Source organism: Tauraco erythrolophus, chromosome 1 (genome assembly GCF_009769465.1).
Source record: "Tauraco erythrolophus isolate bTauEry1 chromosome 1, bTauEry1.pri, whole genome shotgun sequence".
Classification (NCBI taxonomy): Eukaryota; Metazoa; Chordata; class Aves; order Musophagiformes; family Musophagidae; genus Tauraco; species Tauraco erythrolophus.
Window position 1 is genome coordinate 111,810,089 of NC_141465.1, and position 26,797 is coordinate 111,836,885.

Sequence of the window (26,797 nt, forward strand, 5' to 3'; positions counted from 1 at the left end):
GATTTTTCTACTCTCATATAAAATTAGGAGTCTATAATACAAACACAATGCCTGTAAAAAGATGCTAGGACTTCCATGTCTTCTCCATTAATACGATTACTTTTCATAAGTATAAAGCATATGGTTTTGTCTAAGAAACAGTTAGGCATTCAGTTTTTCATTCTGCTCCCCTTGAGCAGTCATTTAATGCTTGAACAGCTTACCTTGCCAGCAAGTCAATCAACTCAAGTTTTGACATTCCATCAGGAAGCAGTCGAGGAATAGCAGCAACACATGTTCTGAAGAGATCAATTTTTGGTTTTCTTTCACCACTGAAAAATTAAACCAGAATTTTGACTAAGGTTAACAAGTAACTGTGTTAAATGATCCACCCACAGATTTTCAGAAAAGGGCTGGACATAATGGAGTGTCAGAGGCCTAGTAAGGACATCAGGACAGAAGGCTAGACCATATAAATGAAATAAGAAGGAAAACATGAATAAATGTTTCCATTGAATAAATGGTTTCGGATTTGACATTTTTCATGCATCGTATCTATGTAGTGCTCGAAAGATCAATTATTACTGACTCATTTGTTTCTCTCTGAAAGGAACTGGCAGATTTATCAAGATGGAGTTACAATATAGGAGAGTTCCCCCATCAAGATCAGCATTTGTGTGACGCAAGCTTCGGATGAGGCAATGAGGAAAAAGCTGGGGTTCCCCATCACAGTGCAGCTATATTACACCAGTTGAATACAGCAAATAGCAGACAGGTAAGAAGCCCAAATAACAAGACTGAAGATCCAGACAGTTGCCCTCAATAGGGCATAGATCTGTGGAAACCACACCCCACACATTATTACACTGAAAAAGAAGCATAATTTAGAGGTAGGTATGACCAGAGAGTTTCTGTTGATCCCTGCCTGAGATGGCAGCACTTTAGCAACCATTATCAGTTAAAACATGTTTTAGCAGCCCCAAGGCTGCTCTGATCTATGGAATGGCTCAACTGCTCTCTCACAGCCTGGGAAAGTGGTTAAGTCTAAAGTTCAGCATGAACCAAAAACTAGGTTGGGAGTCCTTAAGTCTTCTAAAAATAGCTCAAGTTTCAGCTGCTGATTATTTTCACAACAGATGCAGCTGTTTTCTGTATTGTTTCCAATATTTTTTGTATGAATGCAGATTAAAGAAGTCCTTCAGACAGATCCTAAAACGCGGGGTTTTTATCTGTTCATTTTTAATGATCTATTATTTGATAATTGAGTATAGAGGAAATAACCAAAGCATAACAGCATTTCAAACTGTACAGTCTTTCCCACAATGTTACTAATTATTAGCCTGTAATATGCTTTGAAAGAATCAAAAGAGCAAGATCCTCTTTAGGGACCCAACTATAAACATTCAGAGACAAGCTGTTCCTGCTTTAACATCCTTCCAACTGAACTATAAAAGAAAAGGGGGAAAAAGAGAGACACCAAGAAGTATCGTAAGCTACTTAACGTCACACTAAAGTTCAGTGACAAAACAGAAAATGAACCTGGTTTTCCTGCACTCCAGTCCAATGCCCTACTTACTGCATTACTCTGCCTCTCCACTCAACAGAGGACATTGCATTTGGATACCTTACTTTTGTGTTCAGTCACAGAGAAGCCTGATTGTAATACCATCTCAGAAGTCTAAAATAAGATTTCTAAAGTAATACTGAAATAATGGTACAGAAAAGGCATAAACTGACACTAGGCTTACTTAATTCAAAGATTAAAGACAGTTTTTTAGTGAATATCATTCTTTCTCTTAAGTCTCTATACACTTATCAGCTTGGATATGCATTACATGAACAAAATATATGATAATACGATTTTAGTCTACTGACTGAAATTGTACAATGAGGGGAAACTATTCTCACAATGAATTACCTCTATCTCATTGTACCTGTATCCTGTATCCTAACAGATAGAACTTGAAAGGTGTCAGCAATTGACTTGAAAAAGAGTAAAATACAGCATCTCAGCTGAGAAATTGGTTATAAACTTTGAACTATTATTTCTAATGCAAATACTGATTGCATTAATAACCACTGCAAAATATTACATTTTTATAGTTGTAAAGTGCTATCAGTAATTTTGTCTGCAGGTAAGCCAATGAGTCTTCCTTGTTGACTTGAAGTGGCAAGTGAACTTTGCAGAGTTTTCTTATTATCAGTCCCTGACAAGGGTAAACAGTTCGTGCATTTAAAATGGCAGCGAGTAAAAGAATAGTCTGAAGGGAAACTGTTATGAAGACAAATGAGTAATTATTTGTACATATAAAACCTGTGGGTGTTTTGTGGCTTCTCAGCTGCTCAGAAGACCAGCCAGAGATCCAGATCCAAGGCTCAAGTTCCCAATTTATCTGAGCTACCAGGCACAGCATGCCAAGTGTCTGGCAAGGGGACCTTCATAGGGCTCTGCAGTCATCTCTAGTTGACCCAAAATCCAACAGGATAAGCTCTGGATGAACACACCGACACCTGTCCTCACCTGGAAGCTTGCGTTTCCATACCAGCAGTAGCAAATTTTAGTTAGGCATTGCCAGCAAAAATCTTTGAAGTACTTAAAAAACAGGTTTGTATGTTGGAAAACTGGATGGCCTATTCTGACTAGATGTTGGAAAGTAATTATAACCAGTATTGAAATTCATATCCCAGTGGAGGATGCAAAGAATGCTCCTTAGTCAAGATCTCAGTAAGACTCTTCAGAGCGGCATTTACTACTTCAACAATAAATGCTTAAAGGATCAGTCACTAAACACAGAAGCATGTCTAACACTGCCAAAGAAAATTCCAGAATCTGAATACTTTAAAATGTTTTGACTATTCATTGCCTATCTAATTCCCTCTGATTCTGATTTTGTTACTAAAAACATCATTATGATATTCAGTTTATACAATAACATCAACTGTATACAAATATGACAAAAGCCATAACTTTAAAATATAGATGAATGTAGTGCTGTATCTATGTATTAAAGCACATAAGAACTCAAAACAAATATGTAACTCTAGTGAAGCATTAAGTTCTGCGAATAAAATGATAAGCAATTACATAAAACGAATATATTGGCTTTTCCAGTTATCATGCACAATGTAGTTTTTAAAAGGGTCATTTTAAGTGCTGATAGTAGCGATTAATGATGTTTTTAATGAGTTCAGATAATAAAGCATCTCAGATATATTTTTTCCTTGGAAAAACAAGTGAAAATATGTTCTAACGTGTTCTTCCTTTCAAGTGTGTATATTAAGTTATAGCTCATCTAGACATAAAATACAACACAAAAATTCAATAAATTACATGTCTAGATCTTCCAACCTTACAATATTTATGTCTCTGACAAAAGTTACTACCAAACCATAAGAGTTCCTGAAATTTAACTCTTTTAAGTATATTTGTTTGCTACTTCTAAAAATAAAGACCACTGTGGTCATGCTGAGAAACGATAGAAAGGAAATTTACAGCTAAGGTTAAGTACACCTCTTATCTAAGTGCTCAAGGTTTCACTATGCAATTATCTTTTTGGGAATAAAATGGGAAAAAAAACACTTTCCCTCTCACAAAAGCCTGGACACCGAAATGGTTATGAAAACTGACTGTGAGTACTAAGCAGTACACTAGGTAGTACTATAAGAAAAAAAATATGAAATATTATTGGACAGTAATATCAGCATTTAATATAAATGAAGTAAAACAATGCTAAAGACACAAAGCGCTTACAATCTCATCTATGCAGTTACAGCAATAAGGGCAGAGGAATTAAATTAAAACATAAAGATTATATCAGCTGCAAAAGGTATTTGAATTTGGCCAGCCATTGCAGGCTGTCTACCACTCAGGCATTTTCAGTAAGTTGTGGTTTTTTACATACTGTCGATAAAAAAAAAAAAAAAAGAATCTCGAAGAGACCAATGTCCTTTTCATTACACCTCAAACTTTTTTCAAGGGTTTGTTTCTCTTCTAGCATAACTACCATGTCCACTTTCCTAACAGGAAAGATATGCAAAGTCTGCTTAACAGTTGGGATCTCTACAATCCATGCTCTGCATGCATCAACTGATGTCTCTGTGTCTCTAAAATCTACTAGATGTCCACTTCATGTCCACTATGAGGAAACTTCCTTCATTAATAATTCTGGATGAGAGTGTGAAATGCTGCTGTTCAACACTGCTTGAGATGTACTGGTTTGACTCTGTTCCAGTGGGGTACTGCTTAAATCCAAAACTCTTATCACAAAATGACTTGAGTTTTTAATTAAGATTTGATTTGGATTACAGGCATGAATAGTAATGGGAATTATGAAAGATTATTATTAATAGGGATTTACAGAATTTGTTGTATTCATTTTGAAGTTCAGTGATGCAAATATACCCTGAAACAGTGTTCTGAGCGTAGGCTGACAGCTTTTCCACTCTGGGCTGCTTTCAACTTCTACCATCTAAACATTCATAGGATTCACTTATGATTTTGGCTACATCATAGAATCATAGAATGGTTTGGGTTGGAAGGGACATCAACAGTATGAGTTCAATTCCAAACATGGCAACATGCAAAGAAGTGCAATCAACTTGTCATAAACAGTTTTTCAAAGCATATACTAACTAAGCTAAATGTTCCTGTTTCTTGCTGTTTCTCTGATGACTCATGACAGAAATAGATCAAAAGTTCTGAAATCACATTTAAATATTTTATGAGATTAACTGTTCTTTAGCACTCACGTAATCATATCTTCAGGTTCTTTGTTAAGCATCTGTATGTTGGTTAGCATCATGCACCGACCCACTTCCTTGTCAAGGTGTCTGAGTATGTTGTCCACGGCTTTTCTTACTTGAGAATAATATAATGACATACCTGCAATAATATGCATTTTTGTATAATTTGAGATATTTATAGATATGTATACTTTGAAAAAGAAAGCTGCCTACTCATGCTGTGCTGCATGAATTAAGAAGAATGTTTTCCTCATATGACAGCATATTCCACTAGTAATGATATCCTGATTCAGAGACAGAATATGTTGTCCTCTCCAAAAAGAATGCTATTGTATGTAAAAATAGCCCAAGTGATATATATACACACATACTTTTCCCGGAGAAAAACTTAAAAAATATCTAGTCAAAATATGTCCCTACATAGCCAAATGAAGCCACACAGTTTGCCAAGTTATACAATGTAATTTTGACTTTCCATGACAGAAGTAAAAGCTCTGATCCAGTAGTAGGGTTTAAAAACTACAGGTAAAGAGAAGAAAGGAATCTGAATAAGCACTCCTAAAACTTATTTGGTATGGAAATTATTGGCATGACATTTTATGTGAAAAGTAATTTTAGACACACAGCTTTACAGCAACTGATGGACATCAAATACTTCAAAAATAAAATTTGAATTAACTCTTTTTCTATATTGATCAAAGGCTAAAATCTTTCTTTTCTTAATGAAATTTTATATAATAACACTGAACAATATATTTTTAGTCATCTGTTCTCTAGTCAATTCTCTTCTTATTTGATAAACACAATGTAAGCTTAAAATTTCAAAAGGACATAAATTTTGAGATCTGAAATGAGCAAAAGTTTAATGGCAGAGTAGAAGGCAAAAGAAAACACGGGAATTGCCTAGCTTAATCTTACATGTTATATATAGAAACCAGAATATTGTATCATAAAATAGTGAAGAAATTGCTAATAAAATACAAGAATTCAACAGTGCAAACATTTATTATCAAATGCATGATGAGGAGTAAGGAAAATGAACTGATTTAGTGACAGCACTAAATACTACGTCTGTTGTACGTTTCAACAGCAGTGGGAATTACGTTGCTTATTTTCTTGATATTACTGCAACGATCTAGCAACAGTACAACACAGGTCTTCGGCGCTGGTGTAGAAATACATGGACTTTGTTTCATTCATGCAACTTTGAGGACTTAGTAAAGTGCTAGGGTGAGTAGCCAAATTATCTTTTTTTGCCAGCAAACACAAGCACCTTCAGGGCATGATACAGCAGCTCTTTCCTCCCAGCACAGGATTCTCTCTCTACATTGACCACAAAGGAAGCCCAAGGTAATAGCACTTTTAACTTAGGCACTTCAGTTCAGCTTTATTTTACATTTAAAAGTTTCTGCCATTTTGAAAGTTTCACTTGAGAAAAGTGAGACACTGCAACTAAAATGAGGGTATTGAAGGAATCTTTGATGGTTTTCAAGGCTGGTACATTTTCTAAGCGTAGGCACTATTTCTAATAAGATGAATATTCATGAATAAATACAGCTATTCAGCACTGAAATAAGCTGTTTCTTAACTATCTGTGTACTTAACCCTCCTAGAACTCAGGGTTGCTGCCACTTGTGTAGCACAACTGAGGACTTTTCCTGAAAGTAATTAAAAAAAACAGTACTTGTCAAACTAAACCATATATTTCATTAGAATGCACAATAAAGGAAATGAAACAAATGAAACAAAATGAAACAAATGAAACAAAGAAATCAATTGAATACTTAACAATAGTAAATTATTCTGCTCAGGTACTGAAGACTTTTTCAGATTCATTCTCATCCAAGTTTCTATATTGTCCATTCTCTTACTGACCTATCATTTTAGCTTCCTCCTCTGTAAGAGTTTTGCTCAAATACGTTTTCTTCACTCTGAGAGTGTTTCCAGAGGGAAGGACAGCTCCAGTCACTGGCATTGGAGGTTCACCATCTTTTTGCTGCAAGCTATCAGCAATTACCAAGAAAGCTCTCAGACCAATATTCATTCTCTGTAAAGTTCAGAAGATGAATGAGTATCATAATCAAATAATCATATCCTACTCATATTCTTCAATCACTTTGAAATTTTGAGTACGTATTTGCCAGCATTTTTTCTCTCTCTCTACTACATTGACTAGTCTGATATATTTTACAAAAAATGCCCATGAAACAAATAGTGAATTCATATCTACACTATCAGCAGGGCTCTCTCCTCTCTAAACTTTATTTCTAAGTATTTTCTTTAGTACACTGTCTCTTTATCTTCAGGACAAAACATGTGGATTTGACCTTGAGTTTAGTGATGCATCTTAACCGGACCTTCAGATAAGCACAGATGTCCTACGTGGTCATTATGAAAAAAGATCAATAACTATCTCGAAAGGCCTCAGGGCCTGGTTGACCACACTGTGCGAAAATTCTGGAATGGTGCTCAGCACCGAAACTGCAATGCGAAAACACCAGAAGATGAAGCTAAGTGACTTGAATGTCTTCAGGGAATTCACTAGAGGAAAACTTGCAGGCTTTGCATTGCAATGACTGAAAGACCAGAATGTTTCAGTTTCCCAGAAACGTGTTCCAAAAACTCAGAGGCTGTCCTACTTACAGTCTCCCCAAGGTGCATTCACATAAATATGGGTATTTTTTTAGAACACTAAAGTCTACTTACATCAAAAAGTAGCCCTATGATTTCATTGTTTTCAAACTTATATTGTTGTTGAGAAACAATGACATTTCAGATATTGATTCATCAAGAAGCTAAGGACTATGTCCATTCCCTATAAGCTCGGCTTCATGCAATGCTGATACACAATGTCCTCTGCAGGACCTTCCTCAGTCACTGATGCAGGTGACTCTGACCCAGAATGTGGTGGGGATGCCTGCTCAAGAATTCTGTCTCATTTTTCTTTACTCTACTGGAGAAAGATAAAAGCTGTGTTCAAAGCAAAGCTTGCATTTCAGTTCTGCTGTTTTTGACAGTAAAAAGTTTAATCTAATTTTCCATAATTTTTTTTAATATCAAATATAATTTTTGTAAGGTAACTTTCTATTTTGACATCTTAGTGAATAGATATGACTGTTTAATACTGCAAAATTAATATAGGTATATTTTGCAAGATGATCACAAATGATTTTTATTTTTCATGGGTTTAATTCTTCATTTTCAAATGAAAATGTTTTCAAAATTATAAGCAAATACATTATTTTCACGAGTATTTTTCATTATTTTACCATTTATTTTTATTTTGATTTTTTAAAAAGGTTTTCGAATTTCTGACTGTTTTCTCTAGGGAAAGCGCTAGGAAGCTGACTCGTGACACTAACATCAGTGGAGCTTTACTAGTTAAAGTGGTAAAACTTTATTACTTTTCACCATCTTCGATTCCTCTTAGATCATGTATTCTTCAGTAAAATTGTTTTGACAAACATTGAAATTGTTACAGAAAAATTATTTTTATATTAAAATAGTTTAAGGCATTGCATGTAACAACAGCAAAGTGATAAGGAGATACTTATTATCAACAGTTTTATTTATTTTTTGTTTGTTTTATATATTTGCACTACACCACATTTGATAATCCTCACCAAGGAACACGAGACAGGCATAAACAATGTGACATTTCAAAGATCGAAGCCCACTGACATATTTATCCAATAAATCAAGTTAAAGATCTGGCCTGAAAAGTGGACAAAGGTGAAAGCATGCTTAGAATGTAACCAGAAAGTAAATGTAGCACAATACAATACATACTAACTCAAAAAAATGCAGATGCACACCATACCTCAGGGTTCAGACTGAAAGCTTTTGCTGGTTTTCCAACACAAAGGAAGTCAAAGATAATTTCTTTCATTGCAAAATCTAAACGTTCCTAAAATAGTAAAAATATTGCAAATCGTTAAGCTGCTCGCTTCTGCTACTTATTTTCTTTGAGGCAACAGAATGCTGAAAACCATCTTAATCAGGAATTATTTAAATGTACAGAAAACCTGATTTTCAGAAGTATGCAGAACGTGTTATCAGATCTAAGCTTTCAACACTGCCGTATGTTGACAAATTCAAAAATTCATAGCATTTAAATAAAACATGATCCATTTTATAAATAAAGCTTTTAATTATTTCATTTAAGCTGCGGTAATTATGGTACTAACGTAGTATTTTATATAAAAGGAGCTTGTCCACAGATGGCACATTTCAGGGAAGATTTTAAGCATCTGTTTAATTCATTCCTATTCAGAGACTTTAAGTATGTGCTTAAGTGCTTTGCTCAATGGGAGTTTTCTGAATTTAAGTAATAAAAGACGAAACTTCCAGCACTGAAGGTTAGTTTATTTTAGCAATTCCCATTTGAATTGATGAAAACTAAATGTGTCACCTCCATGCTGAACTCGGTTTCCCTCTGACTTCTTGCTCTAAAAGCAGTGCAACTCATTGTACTCATTGTCTCACACAGTAGGAATGATTCAGTATCAGGAGAAAACACGGCTTTTTATTCTGAACTTTACTGACAGTCAGAGTCTGTCAACAAATGCATTTTCTGACTTGCTGGCAATTCCAAAAACTGAAAAAAATTACATTTGAGTTGAAGTGGAAATATTTTTATTCATTTTAAGTGGAATAAAGTTAATCAAAACCTGTTGTTCAGAAGAAGTCTGCCACAGCTCGATCTATAATTTTATCATTGCCTAGATGAAAGATACTGACAAAGGGGTTGCAAAAAAAATCAGACAATAGAAGTTTTCTTCTTTGTTGATTTGTTATTGGGAAAACAAGTTATTCATCAATTGGAAAGACATATGCATGGTTCTCCTATACCTGTGCAATAAACTGTATTATCTTCACAAAGATGTTTAGAGGCATATCTCTTGGTACAACACCACGGGACCCTTTTGGGAAAAGTGTTGTGACAATAGTAATAAGCCGACTGTAAAAGAAGGAAAAAAAGCATTAGACATTTCCGGACCTTGCAGACCTTCACTTACCAGGAAACGTAAGTTGGAAATCCTATTCCATTTAGAAAGGCTAGAAAGTATTTCCTTTGAAATGAAAATGTAATGGGGTATCTTGTTCTGATCCTTTGCTACAAATTAAGCGTATTTTATTTCGTTTCTGCATAACAAGTAACAATAAACTGGTCAATGACATGCCGTTACAAAAATACATCTAACTTTAACTAGGTAAAGAGTGATTTTCAATTCCTCCAAAAGCAGAAACACTTTACACAGTAATTTTAACAGGTGGCAGAATAACCGATGGTGCCGCTCAAGGGAATATTTTGTTGTGCACAGTTGAGTTTTTTATTTCACAACAGGAATAGGTTCAATTCAACGGAGTTCAGGAGAACTATAAAAACTCTTCATTGGCAACATCGACTCTACAAGGCCTGATTATCATGACAAATATAGCATCTTACCTTTGGGTAGCTGTGTTGCTTTCACATTTAATTCTGATCATGTAAACCCACAGTAGTCTGTACAGAGATTCCAGTGCAACTCGAGCCATTTTTGGGTCCTTATTCTAAAGAAATACATAACATAAGAATAAACAAATTTAGGCACAAATTAGAAAGGAAGTTCTGCACTTAATGGATGTCATGGTTTAGAGTTTTCGTAATGACACTACATTAAGATACAGCCTCACAGCTGCCCAGTACCATTTATTATATATAAATAATATATACTTTGTCAACAAGCTTGGGAATTCAACAACTTTTAGAGAACAGAGATTCCCTCCACAGTTTGCCTCTGAGCTGAGAAAGTGGCTGCGTGTTCTACCTGTGCCATTTGCAGAAGCCTCCTAACCACTGGTTCATCAAGCAGCAGTTTGGAGGCCCTTCATTTGAGGTAACCACTTCACTGTGCTTCTTACATCGGCCTTTTCAGGTAGGCATAGGACCATCCTTTCGTATGGATCCACTTTAAGAGTGGAAGGGGACATGAGTTGTTGTGCGAGTAAAAGAAACATGGAGGAGCAGCAATGTTAACTAGCATGTGTATTGAACAGTGTATGATGGCCAGGAACCACAGTAGATTGCAGTGGACAGTTAGTCTTCAACTACAAAGATCTAACAAATGGTAAAGGAATAAGAATGTATACGTGGAGGAATCAACTTAAAACAGTTTAGGTTTTTTTAATGCAACTTAACAGAGTGAAACAGGCAACGGAATCAGTGTCCCACAACTAGTTCCACTCTGATAAAATAATAACAAGTGCTTTGTTTGAGAATGCCTTTGTGAAAAAAACAAGTTAATATTGAGTCAGTTTTGGTATGTCCCTCGAGCTATTAACTTCCATCAACAATCTTGCCTGTTTCACAGCTGTTTGACTCAGGCTTGGTTTGAGTTGGAGAAACAGTAGAAATTCAAAGTAGGTACGAGAATACTTTTTTTGTTATTGAAAAAATCTGCACAGCTAAAGAATTATGTATGGAATCTGATAATAGTAATAATTCAGTACATTTACCTAAAATGGATTTGCAACAGATGAATACTGCATACTGAAGTTCTAATACAATGTTGAAAGCAGAAGACACTAACCTTGAGATTGGACAGGCAGTTGTTGAGGAAAATATGCCATCTGTTTAAAAAGAACTGCTTCTGACTGACACAAAGCAGGCACGTTACCAAAGGGTACAAAGCCTAAACAGGAAATGGATGTGGATACCATATTATTTGCATGTATACACAACATAAAAGTAACTTAATAGAGCTACCGTAAACTTCAAGCTCTGACTCGTCCATTTTGGGCAATACACGTTAGTCAATATAAACACATTGTTAAGCTGTACAATTTAAAAGGAACCTTTCTCTAAAGTTGTTACAGATAAGTTTTATGGATGAACTAAAACCAATCAAATGTCTGCTTATAGCAGTATGATGAATCCAAAGATGGGTCACAATTTCACAGACCCACAGGGCTAATTTCTGTTAGTAAACTGAGGAATGATAGCATGGAAATAACTAAACTTTATTATCATAACGACAGGACCCACAGAGACTGTTGGGACTTGTGAATGCTCAGGTGCCTATTACTCCTCAAAATTTGCAGTCACAGTACTTACTGAGAGACATGTCAAACACTCTAAAGAACTGTGTTAAAATACAGGCAATGCGTGGATCTGCTGGTAGTTACATCTTGTGTTGTGAAAAATAAAAAGCAAGGCAGAACATAGAAGTTCAAATACTGGAACCTGGTCTCTTTGTCAACGCTTACTTTGACATTCATCTTGCAAATGTTACGCTAAAAAAAAATAATCTAAAATGCGTCTATTAATTTTGAAACTGACTGCTACTTCAGCAAGACTTTTTATGTTTCAGTTGTCATGTTAATATTCTCAATCAAGACTTCAAAGTTATTAGTAAAAAATAAGGTAACGTTATCTTAAAGAAAGATGATTCTCAAAATTAATCCTAAAATTCTAACTTCAGTCACTGCACAAAGTATAAATACACTATAAAGTCCAACTTCTGTTCCTGTAATAAATAACATAAATTGTCTATAGCTATGTTGGACCTAGTTTCTTGAGCAGATGGCAAATGTAAATTAATTCTTATTTTTATAATCCTCCTGTCCAAAATACATATGGGAGAGGATAACTGAAGTCTTCTTACAGCAGACTTTCTTACTGTATTTACATTACGACTATAACAGTTGAGTACTTGACAGGATCACAGAGTTTAGTAACATCCCAAGAGTGTTAGAACCTATCCTAAGGAAGAGTCCTAGGAGGGAAGATACAAACCCTCTCCTGGAGTTTCCTAATTCTCTCCATTCGCTATCAAAAAACCTCAACAACTAGCTCAGACGAGACATTTTTAGATAGAAAATCAGGCAAGATGCATGCCCCATCGGTGCGAGTGCACCGATTCACAAAACACTGATCTTGGAAAGGAAGGTCCTCTCCAGACTCTAAAGAGTGTGCTTTCTTCCTGGAAGCCTGAAAATATGCACTGCAGCTATTTCTGCCAACTGTTTGCCTTTCCCCTCCTCCTCCTCCTCGCAATGTTTGTATTTCTAATCACACCCTCACAAGAATCTATTCTATTTTGTCACTTTTAACTATGCAGCCTCCAGCATGGTATGTGTAGACAAGCAATCAAATGCAAAGCCCCAGCTGTGCAATCCTTTCTCAGGCACATAGTATTGACTTTGGCAAGTACGGCCACCAGTTTGGGGAAGTTCTATCTAGTGTAAAAACTGTTCAGCAAAGCTCGTACCCTGCTGCAGTTTCAACAATGTTTTATTAACTCGGCAGAGTGGAACAGAGCCACACAAACACAAGCAGAGTGAAATGAGAAATCCATCCCAAGAGTCCCACTAATTCAAACCTGATCAGGACTGACTCTCCCCTGGGACTGGTGTAACGGCAGCAGAGAGCTCAAGTACACTCCTGCAGTCCTCCCAGCAGATTCACTAGTGCTAGTGACCAGCATTTGCAGAGAGTGCTGAGAACACGGAAGTCTTTTTGACTTTCCCATAGAATGAGGGAGGAGAAACGACAACTTTCCTTACTAAAAAGGTCCAAGACTTCAAAATGGATTAGCTAACACCACATTGCTGACGTGCGCTGACCCAGTTGGAGAGACAGACTGCTTAAGGCAGCCAGCGTCAAACTGACTCAGATCCTCATTTAATTCAGATCAACTCATGCTTCCAAAAATACACTGCAATGCCACTGTTCATCTCACAAGAAAAAAATGAAATAGGGAGCTGCACAGTAGCCAAGTTACAGATTTAAAAGGGCATGTGTTATACATTTTTTCGTTCCTACAATGTATTATTTAAGCCCCGTGAAAGAGTTGTTCCCACATGCCTCATTTGTTCTCGCTTGACAAGAAGTGAACTCTACTCTTTCTCCTCTCCTCCTAAGGTTTACACATAACAAGTATGAGAAAAGCTAACCATTTAATAATCACAGAAACAGAAGTTGAAAACATCTGTTTGATTCAGACTGATTTACATCATATTCTGAACAAAATAAATACCGTTATTTTCTGCAAACACAATAACCTTCTATGCAAATAGAAATGTATTGCTTATAAAGCTGAACACAGAATAAAGTTTTTCAATTTCCCAAGAGTCTTGCTCAGAGACATTTCTGACAAAGAATTTTAGCCTCTGCATCTTGAGTTACTAACCAATGAGTGCTTCTTTCGTGAGGAAAGTTCAAGGGTTGTATCATACAGGCTTTCAACAAAGTTCCTCAGACAGGGGACATTCACCTCATTTTTAACAGCCTGAAAGAAAATTTCATGTTAATAAAACACTATTTCACAAGCTGTTTATCCAATTTAAAGAAATTATGCAAACAACCTGAAAAATAAACTCACAGCAGCTACGGGGACAAGAATTTCAACAAATAGTCCTGCCAGTGCATGCTTGATATCTTTGTCTTTAACTTCAAGGAAATAATGTGCACATTCCTAAAACAAAACAAAACAAGAAATAAAAATTGCGTATCAGCTGGAATAAAGACCTCTAAATGTTTGCTGAATGCACATCAAATGTCAGAAACTATTTTTATTTCGCAAATCCCACAGAAAATGTTTGTCTATTAACTTCTAGATCTGCACTCTGTAGCAAGGACAAAGCAGGACATAAGTCAAGATCAAGTGTCTGTTACTCTAACTGTGACAATCCACAAACTCTCCACTGATTCCAGCTGTGCCCGGTGGTGTTCTGAGGATGGAAAGGAAGTTGGACTCAGGGGCTGACCTCATGCCTTCGCCGTATATAGAATCATAGAATCATAGAATGGTTAAGGTTGGAAGGGACCTCAAAGATCATCTAGTTCCAACCCCCCTGCCATGGGCAGGGAAATCCTCCACTACACCAGGTTGCCCAAAGCCTCATCCAACCTGGCCTTGAACACTGCCAGGGATGGGGCATCCACAACTTCTCTGGGCAACCTGTTCCAGTACCTCACCACCCTCAATGTAAAGAATTTATTTCTTATATCTAACCTAAATCTGCCCTCTTTCAGTTTAAATCCATTGCCCCTTGTCCTATCACTACACACCCTTGTAAAAAGTCCCTCTCCAGCTTTCCTGTAGGCCCCCTTTAGGTACTGGAAAGCTGCTATAAGATCACCCCAGAGCCTTCTCTTCTCCAGGCTGAACAGCCCCAACTCTCTCAGCCTGTCTTCATAGCAGAGGTGCTCCAGCCCTCTGATCATCTTCGTGGCCCTCCTCTGGACTCGTTCCAGTAGCTCCATGTCCTTCTTGTGCTGGGGACTCCAGAGCTGAACACAATATTCCAGGTGGGGTCTCACGAGAGCTGAGTAGAGAGGCAGAATCACTTCCCTGCCTTCTGAATATACCTTCAGGAGCAGGAGAAATAGCCCACACGGACTGCTTTACAGAATGCTCTGGGAGGCCAGAAAAGGAATGTGCTTCTCTGTAAGATACTCAAGAGAAGGAACAATCTACTGTAAATAGTTTGGATAAATTGCATTGCTAGGATCCATCGCGGATTAAGGGTCAATACAGAACTGTGCTATGTGAGGGAAGAGACTTGTGGTGAAAACCACCACAATCTCCAGCCTGCAACTGAGGATTGAGAGAGAAAGTAAAAATGTACTTTTGTCCTAAACATGCAGTGAGCTACTATCCACACAGCTGTGCTGCTCAGGAAGTGCGGGAGGGGAGATAAGCATCCACCCACTTTCATGTTTCTTTACAACTTCTCTGAGGACGACAAAGCATATTTCTCCAGTTACTTCTCCCTCTCTGGGTCCAAGGCCCAAACAGACACTGACATTACAAGGATGTTCTCCACTGACTGCTTTTCCTGCACATGCGTGCAGAGCTGTGTACACTTTCGACCGTGCATAATTTTTCCTGGCTGCAGTCAGGATTCTACACCACATGGCTTCAGTCCCTCTAGCCATTTCTGCCACGCAGCCGAGGTCCCTGTGCAAAGTCAGTAGCCTTCCTGGGCTGCTTCTGCACCCCGCGGTCAAAACCAGGCTTTTCTGGAGCTCGCTCCTGAGATTAGCTCACCCTTTGAAGGTGTCTCTCTCTACCAGAGCAGAGCTGGTGTGACAGAGCCTGTAGCTGAGGCACTGCATGTAGATACTCAAACTAACAGACAAATCGCCCACAGAATCAAACTGTGAGTGTATTTCACCAAACTAAGCAAAACTGGTTTTCCTACATACAGCATGCATTTTATATGCATTGTAGTATATATAGGAATTAATTTGGTGCTGAGATACTGTAGTGATGAGCAAGGTAGAGATCATTTGCATCCAATTTTTGAGTCTACTATATGGGAGCTTTACCGCTGGTTTCCATACCAGTGAACACTGGATCCCAGCAGTGCTGTGCCATAAAGCTGTGCCACAAAGTCATTCACTCATGTTAGTCACATGCACTGAACACACACTACTGTGATATCTTGCCAGTTCTGGATAACTTACATTAAGTCAACACATACTCAGATGTGTTCATATAATGAAGTGTAAGGTAGGAAGGAAAATGAGCTGTTTCTGTGTTGTTAAGTATGTTTTAAATACGTTGTTAAATACAGTTTGAAACACATTGTAAAAATGAAATAGAATGTGATTCCTGTTCAGGACTTAGAGAAATGGCTCCGTGTGTCTGTATGCATATGTATTTGTATTCCAGCATCAAATCCTTACTTGTGGCCATCTAACATTGAGTTTTTACTCCACTGATACCATCAATAAGCTGATCGTTATGTGGAGGTTTACATAAAATGTGTATTTTACTGGATGACTGGCTACAAACCGTGTAGCCATGAGGGTGGTCCCAAGAAAAAAAGGGAATAAAAAGGTTAAGCTACATAAACCTGCTGATGGAACAGAACCCATTGCATATTACCAACAAGAAATGTGGCCTTTTAAAAATGTTTGAACATAAAAGATTTTCTTTCCTTTTACAAAATGATGTAATCTGTTAATTTAAAGCATTCTTGACAGTCAAACTATGCTCTCAAACCAGGTGGGTATCTGCACTCTACAGGAAGGGGGGTGAAGGTGTGGTAGAAGGAGACAACACATCCAAGGGAAATTTCACCCAGCTTTTGCATCAATTCTTTCTCTTTTCCTCTGTGCTTTTCTTCATCAGAAGTTCCTCAGCTCTCAGGAAACTACGTCAATAGTGGAAGATTCACTTTGGAGGCAGTGAGTAGCTAGGGAGACATAGCTAGGCAGGGACACAGGGCAAGGAACGGCTGTGGGATGGCAGGGTGGAAGGTCTGGGATCTACAGAACCAAAATTCTTTTTGTTGGAGGGTGAGATGTAGGGACTAAGAGTGAACAACTGATGAAAAGTTGGCATGGAATGATACACTCCAGAGATTGGAGACTTGAGCGCTGAGGTTCAGAACAAACAAAAAGTAGCTGCACATACATTTATGTGGGGCCGAGACACGGAAAATCTCCTGGAGATCTCCAGGAAACATGAAGGGGAGCCCATTCTAAAAGGTCTGGGAACCACAGTTATATACTAAAGAATTTTACCTGCATAAACTGAAGAGAAGCTTCAAAGTCCTCCACAGGATACATCTTGATGCGAAAGAATTTCATTCCCATTATAAGACTGATAATGCTTTGAACTACATATGGGCTTTGTTCTTTATGCCGTAGCTCTTTTAACTCTGCCATGAATTTCTTCTTTACAGCAGGAAATCTATGAATTCACATTGATTAGTTACAAAACAGTATACATTAGTATTTTAAATGTATTGTACAGTATATAAATGGGGAAAAACCTAACAAAGATTCAGCCTCGATTGTAAAATACCATGTCAGTCAGTATGTGAATAGATTTCATTTTTACTTTTCTTTCACTTCTAATAAACTCAGAAAAGAAAAGGGAGTGTATAATTTGATCTTAGTCTCTTCGGATAACCACATCTTTCCAATTGTTTTCTTACCGCATCCTTCTTTTACAAAAGAGCTAACAATATCATTAGAATAATCCCCTCACAAGTTCCTAAAAAATCCAGGATGAAAGATAGTTTTTTTGCAAGTACATGCAATGTTTTCAAAAGAAAATGCTTAAATGATAACCACGAAAATATTCAGATAGGCTGTTCCTCCCTTCATTTTTTTCTAACAGCCACTACTGTAACACTTAAGTACTAACTACAACAACACAGGATGGGGAGGTCTGTGACTATTTTTGACACCTCCCAGCCATGAGTCTGTCAGAGGTATCTTTTGAGACACACTGTCCATAAAAATATCATACAGGAAGATGACACAATAGGACCTCCTGTCCTTTTGACACAAAATAAAAAGAATGCCATTTTCATGGGCAGGTGTAGCACGTAACAACCTTTTGTTATTGCCTCTGATAGGGAATGCAGGAGAGTTGAAAGAAACAGGTTGGAAGGAAGAAGACTTTCAGTGGTAGTGCTAGTAACATCTTAGCAAGGCCCTTCAGAATTGAAGAAGAAAAACTGTATTTATAAAGAACAGATATGTTTTATTTTTGACAGTCAACTTGAAGCTTTGAACACAGATGTCAATTCCCGTTTTGCCTTCGACGCAGCCGATTCAGAAGCCCAGGTAAGACCTTAGCTGAAGCCTACAAAAGTTATATGATTTCCAGGAACTGAAAATGTTTTGGCTACATCAAACTAAAAAATTACGTTTGGTTAAGTTAATTGATTTTATAGAGCAGACTTGCTCTCAGCAACACCAAGAAGTCAGGAGACAGAGACCACTACGTTGAGGCAGTAAATTTCACCCTCTGCTTAGTTTGTGTGGCAAGTGAATGTTGAGACATCATGTTGGGTACGTAAGTTTCTGAATCTGTCTGCTTCCAGATTCAAAATTTAAGACCTGACTCCGCAAAGTGTTTTCCATCTTTACTGTGCCATCTGTGCTAAGAAGTGCAGGATGAAGGATTCAGAAGAAGTTGCATTAAGTTCTAAACTGACATAACTGCAGAGAAACTTTAAAACGTTGCTATGTTGGAGTATAGCAATTTTTAGGTTTGCTCAGCTAGAGAAAAAATAGCATATAGAAAAAGGATTAATTAAAATAGTTCTCTTCAGCCCTTTGGGCTTTCCACAGACGTCATCACTGAGAGAAGGAAAATAATGCTGCTGTAGTCTAGTTGAATTTACTTGGTATCACTGGACTAGATGCAGAAAGCCTGTAATTCCCTAGAGTTCTGTGCTCTGGAACACCTACATGAACAGAGGGCCGGCTAGCTGAAATGATTTTTTCTTACACCATCTTTTAAGAAAGTGAGAAAATCAGAATATTCATATGCTAAGCAAGTAGAATTTCTCAGATTTCCATTATTTATGGTATTCAATTTTACTTACTTTGCTTGAGCTAGGACACCTATTACTTCTGCATACAAATCTGCAACGATGTGCATATTTCCAGTGTTAGGACCAAGGTACCTAGCAAGAAACAAGAAAGAATTCTTGGCTGAGAAAGCATCCTGCTTAAACTACTACAACTAAAAAATTCAGGAAATTATTTTTTTAATAGAATTTTGTGTGAAAAAGAGCCTTACCCTTCTTTGTATTTAAAGTGCTTGAAAGCCAAGTTAATAACATCATGTACCAAACTGTCTATTACAGGATGAAGTGGAATCTGAAAATACAAAGTAAAACAACCAGTACACATATATTACGCTTCAAGTTGCATACCTTAGTGTTTGTGTTACTCCTGGGTATCTTCCCTACACAAATATGGTATCAGCTGAATTAGCATCTAGTTAACAAAACAGCTGAAATGAGCCAGCCATTTAAATTTTAATTAGTATTGAAGAGAAATACTTTAGCTCCAAAGACTTGGCAAAGTAAAGTCTGTGTGAGCGTGGAATACTATACATCTTACAAGTGTAAGAAAGATAGCAATAAACAAGCATGCAGGACATATCTCATGTTTTTATTAGACTCTTAAAGATGGAAATAGAAAGAAGAAACATAAATTAGGTTGTATTGGTAATTTCCATAATTTCCATAGTTAATGAATAATTTAAGAATTCCATACCTGTTTCAAAACTTCTATTAATACTAAAGAAAAAATAAAATCAATAGCCAGATCTCTTCTCTCCATTAAATAATCCCTCTGCTGTTCATCACTGAAAAATCAAAACAGGAAACACAATATTTAGGACATGTGTCATAATTCGTATTATATGCCTTCCTTAGTTACACAAATACAGATAACGGAGATTATGTTCTACTTTTTAAACCGCAGGCCAGCACTTCAGAAAGTAATGCACTGATACGCTCTTAAAATCTGATACAAATAGACCAAATCAAACTTGTTACTTTCACCTTCTTTCGAATGTTTAAATGTTGTTCTCTATTTCCTCTCTCTTCTTTTTCCAGTATAAGATTAACACAAAACTTTCTCAAGACAAAAAACAACACAAAACAAAAACAAGGAAACTTTGATTCTATATCCTAACAAATGGATTTCATTTCTATTTCCTTGCTGATGGCACTATTTAGACAGTTCTCAATTACACTTTGGAGACAAACATCATAAATTATTTTGTGCCATGAAATTAATATTTAGATTTGTGATGGATTTTTAAAAATGCCTTAAAAGTACTGATGGATAATTCATAACCAAACTACATTCTCTTTTAAAACTGTTCCAGTGGGTTTTTTTTAACTTTGGCATCACTTGTCAAATGTTCAAATGCATTCCTTGTGCAGAACAGCACAACAACAGGTGAGTAGTTTGCAATACAAATACAAAAAATTATCGATTTGGATCACCCGATCACAGTTTCAAACCTGAAATATACAACATGTTTTAAAAATTAAACATTAAAGGGACAGTTCTGCAGTCTGTTTGAAGCGGTTGTCACTGATTTCAGTCAGATTTTTGTTTGCATAAATTCAGCGCAGTTCTTATAAACATTAAGAACTTTAGTGATTTCAGTTGTACTTATATGCTTATAATAAAACATGCATTTAAGAGTTCTGCTTGATCAGTGATGAAATAAATTATTTGCATTTTGGTTTGACATTAACTGAAGAAAGGACTGGTTATACATTCTTTCTGTAACACTGTCAATTGACAGAGTGGCCTTGGTTCACTGCTAAGCTGACTTTCAGCTAGACTTTGGGTGGAGTTCTTGAAGACATCTATTTATAAGCACGTGGTCCTGTAACAAGTCAAGAGAAAGAGGCACTTCAAGGCAAGGATTCATCTCATGTAAAAACAGACATCTAACTGATGAATCATGCCTTCATATTGCCTACTCCCACTGACATAGAGAGTCTGGAAGAGTCTGATTCAGGTTCATGTCTACCTTGATGTTCTAAAACTAGCTCCTACCCCTTTGTTCTAAAGCTATTGCCTTCAGTAGTTACTGGATTACAATGTAATCCTAATGCAAAGAATTGCCTATGCATTTCCAAATACCAGGAATGCCAGTGCTGATTCTCCTGCTGCTTCATCAAAGAGTGTAAATGTAGTGCCAAAGTATTCAGAAAAACTGTAAGTTTGAAGAATATACCTGTACCGAACTGCCAGACCTCAATATAAACCAAGACCAATCTGTTGCCTTATCACGGAGGAACTACTGATATCGTAAGAGATCAATATATTTGGTTTAGGGTCTTTATTTTTTTCATTTTTTTAAGAGCTAAGTCAACGTTGCTAACACTTTCTGACAGAGTCACAACTTTTTGGATTGAAGATAGGTGTCTATGAAATTTCTATGACTCAGCAGAATGCTGTATAAAAAAAAAATCTTTCCAAGTGTCTCAGAATTATTGTCTGCTCGTGAGTAAAGAAGACAGACATAGTTTATATAAACCAATATTTAAATGACATTACAGATTCCAAAACAACAGTAAGAAACAGTCTTTGAACTCTCAGGAGCATAATTTTAAAGACACAATTACTGCATCCATCTAGAAGCTGAGAGAAGAGTTCTGGGAACAAGCAGAAAAAGATCACAACAACTTTCAAACAACTGTAACCTCACAAAAGCTGATCGACAAAATCTAAAACATTTTACCTTCAAATCTGTCAATGTCTGTATACATATTCAAAATCATACCTTTTGGATTTAGTACTTGTTCTTGGTCTGTACTCATGAGATTCATCTTCTATGCCATTCTGTCTCTTATACCAATCAAACAAAGTGCGCAGGATAGAGGGTAGACAATATTCTGAAAGCGAGCTCATTGAGCTTATCACCTATGGGGAAAATACAACAAATCCAGGGGTGTTCAAGTTTCCCCTTATCCTTACAAAAAAACGACTAATTCAATGGTTAGGCATGTTCTTTCTTGTTTTTATTTCACTTTTGAGATCCACGGTACAAGCAGTGACTTAATATTCTACATTTCCTGTTGAAACCTAAGCAGAAATACAATGATGGGCTATATGTCGATAGTGTCTTTAAATTGACATTACTAAAATGCATTAAAATGTGTATCACATCTTACAACACACCAGAAAATGAAGTAGTTCTTTAAGGCGCTTTTTTTTTTTGTTATACAATGTCGATTTAAGTTTGAGCACATCGAGAGGAAAGAAAAAGTGATGAAGCAGAGGTATTGTCTCATAGGCTGTATCTGACTGCTGGATGCCTCTCCTGAAGCTCAGAATGTACTGGCAAACCCCACAAGCTCTGCAATAATCTTAACCAACTGAACGTGCAGATGCATCCATCTTACTATTAGGCTGACACACCTGATAACTTAGACTTCTCTTTTATATATAGGAAAATATTTACAGTTTCCCATATCTTTGTGTGCGCAAGTAAGTAAAACATAGTTTGAAATTATTCCTTAGAAGTTCCTAATTAAACATCTCTAGTGCCATACTGGAAAAGAAGATTACTGCTCACTCAGTATAAACTGCGTCACCAATTCCAGAAATGTTACCAAAAGTGTTACTACTGAGCTATTACTTAAACTTCCCATTACAGGAAACTATAAAGCTACAAAACATGAAAAGATCAAAAGCTAGGGTGAAAAAAACCTCATTATTTTACAAGAGGATTATCTATATATTGCAGCTGCATGTTTACAGCTACAGCATTTGTGAACATTCTAAGAAAAGAACTATTTAAAATAGGAAGAAATTACTGATCTGGAGATTTGTGACCACCCCAAGATCATGCAGGGCTTGATCCTGCGAAGTGCTGAGCAGCAGGAACAAAGTGCTGAAGTATGTCCTTCATGTCAAGTACACTGCTTATGTCACTCCCTCTGTCAGGTTTATCCACCGGCTTAAGCTCAAACCAGCACGTCTCAGTGCTTGTGGAACAACAACAGCAGACTTTAATGTCTTGTATAAGACCAAACTTGCGTGAAGTCTGTGACTAAGGCAATTGCAAAACTGGGAGACCAAGCACCTTACATACAATTCCCAGACGTTACTAAAGCCTTAAAAAAAACAGTTCTGAGGATGACAGTTTAGATCAACAACTCTGATATCTCTTGCAGCTCTTCAGCCTCAGAATTCAACTAATTCACTGTGACGCTGTGGTCTGAAGTTATTGAGACACTTTGAGGATAAATTATTATTGTTTTGATTGGATTTTAGGTATTACAACCTAAAATTAAAGATGGAGCATTAGAAAGCTATAACAACTGCCTCTGTAAAAATAAAAGTTTCTATAAAAGTACTATTTTAGGGAAGCTTTCAATCCAGTGCTTCCAAATCTGAAACAAGTTGCTGTGGAAGATGACATGAAGGCACTGCTTGCAGCAGTGACAGGAGGACTTTCATGAAGAATTACTGCAGCAGCCCGGGCTCAATTATACCAAAGCTTTCAAGCATTAAGATTTCAGATAAATACTTAGAAGATATGAATCACCGAGTGTCAGTGCAGACTATTCACTACGAACTTGAGATGCTTAGACATTTCAGTTGCTTCTCTGTTGTTTTCCAAAAGTTTTTCGGAAGCTGGCATAATACCAGTTGTTAATTATGAGATGCAGTGAAAAAAAGGTTGCTGAGGAAGACTAGAATAGACTTAAATATCTTTTAAGAGACCACGATATTTAATTGTGAGTGAAAAGTTGTTTCAATCAGGCCTTCCTGCACCTTCACCAACTTATATATCCTAAATCCCAGCTACACGATTTGACTCACCACAAAAGTCAAAGTGATTCCTGTTAAATCTCCTCAAGCTATGCTTTCTCTGCTGAATTTACAGTGTCTGCCTTTACTTGGGATAAAAGGTCAATATAGCTTTTTTTCAAGCTTTCTGTCATTGCACTTTTAAGACAGGAAGGAAGGGTGGACTAGGCAAAGACCTGGCTCTCAGGGAACAGGAAGGGAGGGAAGTCTAGCCAGCGTGTTGGTTACTCAACCCTTTCATTTACTGGAAGTAAGTCCAGAAGTGAGATGAATTCTAGCTCTGTGCTGCTCCTGAAAGTGAGTGCACAGATGCACAAATATGTCCTTGTTGGACAAATGATCATGTTCTTCCATCAAAAATGAACTACCTACTGTATAGCTTAAGGATAAGAAAGTCACACAAGTAGGGAGCTGTTTAAAACTTGTGTTCACAGAGCATTAAATATACCTTATGTAAATGCTTAATATTTATTTTGGACTAGTATGTAAGAGTAAATTTAATGAAATTCTGTCCAGAGATTTGCTACATTTTATATACTTCCATAAAAGTCTTGCTAGAGTGTCAAAATACAAATATAAGAAATGTTTCCACTAACAGAACATAGATGCTGAGCATTTTTTTTAATTTCACGTATTTCTATGTGCTTTAACAGCAAATGTATTTAAAAATGCATTTAATTTCCAACATTATCATTACTTTCTTGGCTCTGTGTTTTCTTCATATAGCATGCATGGTAAGTGTGTATGTTAAATGTGCTTTTTATTGCCATTTTAATAACACAGAATTGCAGTATTTCATTTTTGCATAGTGTTGGTTTACTTTTTGTCAATCTATTTTTTGCGCAGTGTCTGCATGTTCTGTCTTCAATCTGTTGTTGTGTAGATTTCAAAGAGTGGACATTAAAACTGAGATTTCACACTTTCTGTCAATGTTGCTGAAAGCAGAATTTGATAAACATTGCCTTAGCGATATTTAGCATACCCAAACCCATGCAATAACGTCTTCCCTTCATTCAATGTTTTTTCCACTTCATGCATGTCTGTAACCAAGCCTCATAGCTACAAACAATACAGATTCAAGGGAAATAACAGCTGCAATGAAACTCCTCCTCCTTGAAATCAACAGCAAAACTCCCACGGGCCACAGTAAGAGCAGGATGTCATATGCAGTATATGCAATTAAGGCGATAAAGTTAACAACTCCTATTCCAAATACTCTAGACCAGGGCAGGGGGAAGGTGGAGGGATGAACTGCACTAAGTTCTAATTAAAGAATCTACATGCACTAATTCTGTTGGACTCTTTAAGACCAAACGTTTTTTTTTCTGCTCATGATCGGTTCCTAGACAAGTCAACTCTAACTGAAAAAAAAAAAACCTCACATCCTTGTTCTAAGCATTTTTTCAGACAGTGCTGTGAAGATAAATGTCCCTGGGAACTATTAAAACTGGTAACTGTTAAGTTGGACTCACTAGTTTTCATTTACGGCCTTGGTTTTGTGAGTAAAAAAAAATGGATTTTTTTTTATACTATAATTTTGTAGATGGCTAATTTCACCTAGCTTTCTTACACATTAACAATGTCCATAGCTATTTTTCTGCCAGGATAACAGTTTACACGAAAATCCACTTATTTCTAGTGTGCAGCAAGTTCAGTTCTGAATGTATTACCTTTAATTTTGCCTTCAGATTTACTTCGTTACACATTGCTTCAACTCAAATCTCTGATCAGGAGGGAATGGTTGTTCTATGACCCAATCACCACCATTTCTTATACTTCTTCTACCATGTGCCCTTCTCCTAGTGAAGAAGGACAATGTGTAAAACACAGGGAAAGGGAAAACACAAAAGGGGCCAACTGCAGTGCTACTGCAATGATGATGGTACCATTATTCCCTTACTACATCCAACAAATACAATACTGGATGGCAATAATTATCAGCACGTCAGCACTTAATTATTAGCATGTTGCTCAGTGTCTTATTTATTTATATTCATCTTTTCCACATTTTTATTATTATTAATTTTTATTTTCATTTTTTCTAGCTTGACCTATTTTTTGTTCTGATCTCTTAAAAGTGTATAAAACACTAAATGCTTTTGCTTTCCAATCTGTACTCTCCAACTCAATGCACTTCTAAGAAAAGAGTAGTGTAATTAAAATGAGCACAAATTTTTGTGCAGTTTATGATGAAACTCTTGCAACAGGCAACTTCTATAGACAGTTTCACATGAAAAGTTAAGTCTTGCTGTTAAGTTTTCACTTCCATGGTCAAAACATTACATTCATTTTGTATTTTCATACGGAAGAGTGTCTACAGGTTGGTCCAAGATTGAACAGTGCCCTTTTTCTGCCTCCAGGACATTTACATACCACGGAAAGAACAGAAGATACTTTAGCAGGGGTTGAGAAAGAACTAATACAAATGTTTCCTTGGGTGAGGATAAGCCTTTTGGATAATTATGGGTTTTTTCACCGTAGCTTTTGATCCTTTCATGTACTGCAATTTTATGGTTTCCTGTAATAGGAAGTTTAAGTCATAGTTCAGTAGTACTAAGTTTAAGAACATTTCTGTAATTGGGGACACAGAGCATGTTAATGCTGGAGCAGTAATGCTCTTTGCCAACAGGCAACTAGAGCTGTCTAACCAAGAACTTTTAAAACATGATTTTAAATACACAATAAAGATATTTAAAACCATATGTAAAAACTATACAGTTTCCTGTATATATTTTCTTTATATACATGCACACCTAAAAAGGAAAAGGCATCAAGTATAAGGAATCCACTTTGTGAGACATTCTGCAAGTCAGGATAAGTAAGATTACTTCATACATTGCTCAAGATACTGTTATGAGTTTGAGGAGGGTGATGCAATTGGCAGCCAGACAGAGCCCACAGGACAACACTGTCTGCCTAACAGGAGGCACTGGCACTACAGCCATATGGAGAGAACCAGCTCTCCAGGTACTACAGCTTCATTTT

At 36.7% G+C, this 26,797-nt stretch overlaps 1 protein-coding gene across 7 annotated transcripts in view; it reads right to left on the reverse strand.

Annotated features, from left to right (window-relative positions):
* FRY (FRY microtubule binding protein) overlaps positions 1-26,797 on the reverse strand; it is a 204,619-nt gene that overhangs the window by 98,349 nt on the left and 79,473 nt on the right. For all 7 annotated transcript variants that reach the window (XM_086621030.1, XM_086621024.1, XM_086621016.1 and 4 more), the window contains 14 exons: positions 21,777-21,916; positions 19,742-19,832; positions 19,260-19,339; positions 19,063-19,143; positions 17,243-17,411; positions 14,088-14,180; positions 13,896-13,994; positions 11,295-11,396; positions 10,172-10,275; positions 9,574-9,682; positions 8,543-8,629; positions 6,598-6,769; positions 4,729-4,861; positions 204-311 (listed from right to left, as the gene is read on the reverse strand). In XM_086621030.1, the coding sequence (XP_086477156.1) occupies positions 204-311; positions 4,729-4,861; positions 6,598-6,769; positions 8,543-8,629; positions 9,574-9,682; positions 10,172-10,275; positions 11,295-11,396; positions 13,896-13,994; positions 14,088-14,180; positions 17,243-17,411; positions 19,063-19,143; positions 19,260-19,339; positions 19,742-19,832; positions 21,777-21,916 (1,568 nt within the window). The remainder of the gene's footprint in view (positions 1-203; positions 312-4,728; positions 4,862-6,597; positions 6,770-8,542; positions 8,630-9,573; positions 9,683-10,171; positions 10,276-11,294; positions 11,397-13,895; positions 13,995-14,087; positions 14,181-17,242; positions 17,412-19,062; positions 19,144-19,259; positions 19,340-19,741; positions 19,833-21,776; positions 21,917-26,797) is intronic.